The following is a 6082-nucleotide window of genomic DNA, read 5'->3' as shown; positions in this document are numbered from 1 at the left end:
AAGGGTGGCTAATGAACCAGAAGTAGCCAAACTCCAGGAGGAAAGTTCAGACACTAGCAGAGTGGAGGAAGAGGCAGTTCACAACATGAGCCAAGAGGGCTTTGAATGTGAATTGGGCACTTTCTATGTGGGGATCCACAGCTGGGACTTCAGAGATAGGAGAGCCCCTTTCCTCCCACTGCATCAAAAGAGGGAATTGTTTACACTTGTGAAGAAGGGCTGTGGCCCAGAGAGGGAAGCAAACAGGGTGCTAAATGGCTGGTAGGAGAGATGTTTTTTCTGGATTTTAAATTGCCCTGTAAAGGGTGTGGTTTTCCTAATTTAGCTTGAGGGATAAATTAAACTGCCCCATGAGTGAGAGGGAGATTACTGATAAGCAGGGAGACTAAGAAGGCATGATCCATCCTGATAACAAAAGGTTAAAGATTCTGCTACTCAGGGAAAGTTGTTTGCATCTGCAGCACCTTTAATAACAATATTTGCTCAATTGCAGGGAAGTTTCCCTTTTGAAAATGTGGCTCTTAGTTGTGAATTAATTTGGAGCGTGATACCACATGACTTTCCTCAGGTGAATAGTTTTTGCTCACCTGAGTACTTGTGCAAATAGGGATTTGTAGAACTGGATCTTTAGCTGAGATTGATGCTATAGTCCAGGGGTGGCCAAACTTACTGACCTTCAGAGCCGCATATAACAAACTTCAGAAGTCTGAGAGACGGTGTGCACCTGCAGCCCTGAGACACACACACACTCTGCTGCTAGAAGTGACATGTGGGGGCTACCCGTGGGGTCATGTGCCCCCCTGATTTTTGCCAGGATTTGCTGGCCCTGCTCAGTCACATGGTGCCACTGGGCCCTCTCCCTGCATGGCAGCTGCTGCTGGAGCCAACAAGTTGTGAGTTGTGGCCATGGGGAGAGCCAGCGGCAAACAGCTGGGAGCTGCAGTGAGAGCTGCTGCCTCTCCCCATGGAGCTAAAGTAGTGTCCCCTCCCTGCAGCTCCCAGGTATGAAGTCTTTGTAGAGAGGCTGAAGCAAACAGCTGGGAGCTGCAGGGAGGGGCTGAGAGTAAGAGGGGGGGGGGTATGCCTGGAGGTGTGTGACTCAAGGTTTGTTGGGAGGGGGGGAGCTGAACCTTTAAATTGTGCCCCCACTCTCAGCAGGCATCAGTAAACTCTGGTAGAAGCCCATAGCTCTCCCTCTTCCAAAGTCTGCCCCCCCCCCCCCAGTCTGGTAAGTGGAGAATGGGGAGGGGGGCTCTCCGAGCCACACATTAACTGTAAAAGAGCTATGTGTGGCTCACGAGCCGCAGTTTGGCCACCCCTAGTATAGCCAAACATCATCAGTACATAAGTGATATCTGGGGTGAGATAGAGCCATAAAATAACACCAACTCTTGGAGAAAAAATAATCAATGCTGGGACTTAAATCTAGCCACACACCTTTCCTAAAGAGATTCTTTATTGCTAGGAGGGGAAAAGCAAACTGAAATAATGTTTTTTCAGTAGTTATTCTTCCAATCTTTCCTTAACTCTTTTGTTGAAAAGGGATATACAAAATTTAGCACACACAAACCTTCCTAAATCCAAGGGTCTTCCCAGTCTTTTATGTTACAATCTTTCTGGTTTTTAGAAATTTTCACGTTTTTATAGTATCAAGGCTTCTTGATGGGGGTAACTACTGCAAATTTCCATTCAATGGTCTTCTTGAATGTTTAAGCAAATTCATTTTGTCTGTGTTCTTGTGCCTCCTATGAAAAGTGAACACAAATAATTTAACAAATTAGTTTACGGGTAGGAATATTTTTCAAAACATTCAATTTTAAGCCAATGCTGAAGAATATTAACAAAGTGAATTTCAAATTAATAGTAGCGAAGGAAACCTGATTCCAAGTGTTATGCTAATCTAGGGTGACCAGATGTCCCGATTTTATAGGGACAGTCCCGATATTTGGGGCTTTTTCTTATATAGGTGTCTATTACCTCCACCCCCTGTCCCGATTATTCACCCTTGTTATCTGGTCACCCTATGCTAATCCAATCAAAGAGCAGAAACATGGCATGCTACTATGTGATTGTATGGTGGTGGCCCGATATGAAAGGCTTCCTAGATGCACCCATTGAAATCTGTTCATATTTTGTAAATGGGAGCTCACAATTGACTACTCACAAACAAATCACAGAGCTAGTGTTATTCAAATAAATTATTCTGTGACCAACTCTGAACAAATATGAAAAAAATCAGAACCTGTCTGGATCAAGTGGAAACAGCAAAAGGTTTAAAATATGAATATGGGATATTAGGTTTAAATATTATTGTAGGCAACAGTACCAGTTTTGCCAAAATATAAGGTTGCCCAACACTTCCCTTATAAATACCCTATTTTCAGTTGTTGATATAGTTCAGGGGGTGTCAAACTCAATTGCACAGGGGGCCAAAACTCAAAACTCGCGGGCCGAACAGTATAACCATTTATTTAACAGACTAAATATTTATGTTTTTTAACCATTAATATGAACCAAAATACAGGATATCATTCCAAAATAAATACATTTCAACTTAAAATATTTTGCTCTTCATAAAAAAATATCCTGTCAATACAATACATTCAAAATCTGTACATGCTGGAATATTAAAAAATCTGAAAATATAAATAAAAAATTGAATTTAAAGCAAAAGTATAATCATAACAAATCATAACATTCCATTTTCTTGTCCTATTTAGTCAGAGCCTGATACTTGGAGTCTTTTCTTTGCAACAAGTTCGTTTATGTTTGGGGTTAGGTTCTGTGTTGTGAAGATTCTCAGGATCGATTGCAGGTGTTCATCAGTGAGGCGACTCCTGTGTGACGTTTTGTTAATTTTCATCACAGAGAACAGCTGCTCGCACAGATATGTGCTGCCAAACATGGACAGGATTCGAGCCGCATGTTGGCGGAGCTGCGGCATCGCTTCAGGAATGAAGCGAGTGAACTGTGCTGGCCCCGCAGTGTCGTACTTTGCCTTCAGTGTCCCGTTACATTGCAGTTCTATCAGCTCCATCTGCATTTCTACAGGTGCGGTTTCCACATCGACTGCAAATGGGTTGCGAAGCAGCTCGAAGTTACTTTTCTGTGCCTCAAAGTCACTGAAGCGCCGTGCGAACTCAGTGCGCAGCGCGCTGAGTTTTTCAGCAAAGGTGGCATTTGGGAAAACTGTGGCACTTTCTTGGTTCCGTATTACTTGGCAACAGGGAAAGTGAGACAGGTTGCATTGGTGCATTTGTGTCTCCCATAAGCGCAGCTTCACTTGAAATGCCTTCACTGCATCATGCATATCGGTTATTATGTGCTCCCGTCCCTGGAGTTGAAGGTTTAAAGCGCTAAGATGCGACGTTATGTCAGCCAGGAACGCCAACTCACATTTCCACTTTTCATCCCGCAGAACTGTGCAGTCTTTCCCCTTACTGTCCATGAACTGGCAGATTTCCTCTCGCAGCTCAAAGTGTCTTTTGAGAACTTTTCCCCGACTTAGCCACCGGACCTCCGTATGATATGGCATATCGCCAAACTCGCTATCTATTTCCCGCAGAAAAGACTGGAATTGGCGGTGATTTAAACCGTGGGCTCTGATAAAGTTGACGGTTTGTGTTACAGTGTTCATCACATGATCCATTTTTAGGACTTTAGCACTCAGCGATTCCTGGTGTATGATGCAGTGATACACTGTCAACTCACCGGCACAGTTCTCCTCCCGCATCTTTGAGCGCATCCTTCCCACCAGTCCATTTTTTTCACCACACATAGCAGGTGCGCCATCTGTTGTAAGTCCAACGAGTTTTTCCCACGGCAGTTTCATGTCGGTTACACTTTGAAATACATTTCCAAAGATGTCTTCTCCTTTCGTTGTCCCGTGCATCGATTTAATGTCCAGTATTTCCTCTGTTACGCACAAATTGGAATCCACACCACGGATAAATATCGCCAGCTGTGCAGTGTCAGTCGCGTCAGTAGTTTCATCCACGGCAAGGGAGTATGCAACAAAATCTTTTGCTCTTTCAATCAACTGTGTTTTCAAATCAGTCGCCATCTCACAAACCCGATTAGCAACAGTGTTTCTGCTGAGGCTTACATTTGCAAACGCTCGCGTTTTATCTGGACAAAGGACGTCGCACACTTTCATCATACAATTCTTTACGAATTCCCCCTCGGTAAACGGCCGTCCTGATTTGGCGATCTCTTCGGCCACAATGAAACTTGCTTTCACAGCAGCTTCACTTTGTGATTTTGCTTTGGTGAAAAACGTCTGCTGGGATGTCAAATTCTTCTTCAACTCCTCTACCTTTTGTAGCTTCTGTCCTGCGCTCAGGTTTTTGAATTTGTTCTCATGTTTCGTCTCGTAGTGCCGTCTTAGGTTATACTCCTTCATTACAGTGATATTACTCCCGCAAAGGAGACACACTGGTTTACCTGCAATTTCAGTAAACATATACTCATTCTCCCACCGGCTTTGAAAGCCTCGGTTTTCAGAATCAATTTTTCTCTTGGCCATTGTTGGGGTCTAGCTTTGATTTGATATTAGCGTTGTATACATCAACAGACCGCGAACTTGAACCGCGGCTTGCCGTTGGCGGCAATTGCACTGCATCATGGGATTTGTAGTGTGTGTTATTGGGGCGTCATATCACAGGGCCATTAAAAACAGATATATAAAACGATTTCGCGGGCCGGATATAATTGTATGGCGGGCCGGATGTGGCCCGCGGGCCTTGAGTTTGACACATGTGATATAGTTGATGTAGACTAATATTTTCCATACAGGTGTTTGCCTAAGGCTGAACTTCCCTTAGAAAGTTTCAGCAAAAATGGCTCTGCTGTTTTAGAATGAGATATGGGGAAATTGTGACTTGTCCATGTTTTTTAAAAAAACCCAACAACCTTTAAACTGTTTAGTTGAGTAGCTGTAGTGCCACCCATTTTGTAGCAGGGACTCTAAATTTGGCAGAGGGGGTCACCCTGGAGTTGGGGATGTGCCTTTTGTTGTTCCCGTGTTTATTCACCCAAATTTGTCTAAGTTATCAACCTTTGAAAAACTTTAGTTTGCACATGCTCAAAATATGGCAGTTAAATTTTCTGGAGATTCCATCTGCACTGGCCATGTTCCAGCCCATTGTTGCAAAGGCTGAGCAGGACTTGCTCGGCGATTGTTGATCCCAGCTGCTGCAGGCCACTGTGGTGCTGTGTACCGGAACTGAAAAAAGGGAGATTGTTTCTTCTGTGCATTCAATGGTGCCCAGATAGCATGGAGGAGGAAAAAGTTTCTGTCAAATGCAGAGACGATAGGAAACAGACCTGAGGGGGGTGATGGATGGCAAAGGGGATGGGGATTAGAAACTGAGGAGGAAGGAGCCTGGAAGACTGTATCCTAACAAATATGAACAAAGAAGCTGAACTAAGGTTGCACAGGCAACCTTAATTCTGGCATTTCTTGACTTTTGAGTGCTTGATTTTGCAACTTCAGTATCCTCTTAATACAGGTTGTGTGTGTAATCCTGTATAGAATGTAATGGAACTACTATTCATGCCTGAAGGATCACTACAGATATTTGCTCTTTTACTAACCTTTCTTCTTCTGCTTCAGGTTTCTGGCATTCAGGAGAGTCTTCTTTGGCCTTATTGTTTTTACATATTTTTTGACCATGTGTCCTTAACACTGGCTGTTTGACACTGAGTTAGTTAACATGTTCTAACATGCAACTTCATGGTGTTGACAAAACTTAAGAGGTCAGATATCCTAAATACTTTACCAATGACTTTAAATAACAGGAATTGTGGAAAAACAGATGACCAATTTGTTTAAAAATTAGCACTTTTTAAGAAACATATAAAGTAAAAACTAGCTCTTGACTATTCTGTACAGAATATCTTTGAAGCATTGTACAAATATTAAATAGTGCACAAAACACCCCCGTGAGCCTATTTTTCAGAGGGGGAAAATGAGATGTAGTGTCTCCTACTGAAGTAGGGTTACCATATTTTGTGCCTCCAAATGGAGGACACTCCCCGGGGCCCCGGCCCCGCCCCCAGCCCCGCCCATGCCCCCCCGCCC

General features: G+C 43.5%; 1 protein-coding gene across 1 annotated transcript; it reads right to left on the bottom strand.

Annotated features, from left to right (window-relative positions):
- Positions 1-2443: 2443 nt before the first annotated feature.
- On the bottom strand, positions 2444-4755 carry LOC117883279 (general transcription factor II-I repeat domain-containing protein 2A-like). The gene has a single exon (XM_034782443.1). It carries the CDS (start codon positions 4523-4525, stop codon positions 2717-2719), a length of 1809 nt encoding a protein of 602 aa, XP_034638334.1. The 5' UTR covers positions 4526-4755; the 3' UTR covers positions 2444-2716.
- Between the last annotated feature and the right edge of the window lie 1327 nt (positions 4756-6082).

The sequence above is a fragment of the Trachemys scripta genome, chromosome 9 (genome assembly GCF_013100865.1).
Source record: "Trachemys scripta elegans isolate TJP31775 chromosome 9, CAS_Tse_1.0, whole genome shotgun sequence".
Taxonomy (NCBI): Eukaryota; Metazoa; Chordata; order Testudines; family Emydidae; genus Trachemys; species Trachemys scripta.
This window is presented reverse-complemented; position numbering and strand designations above follow the sequence as displayed.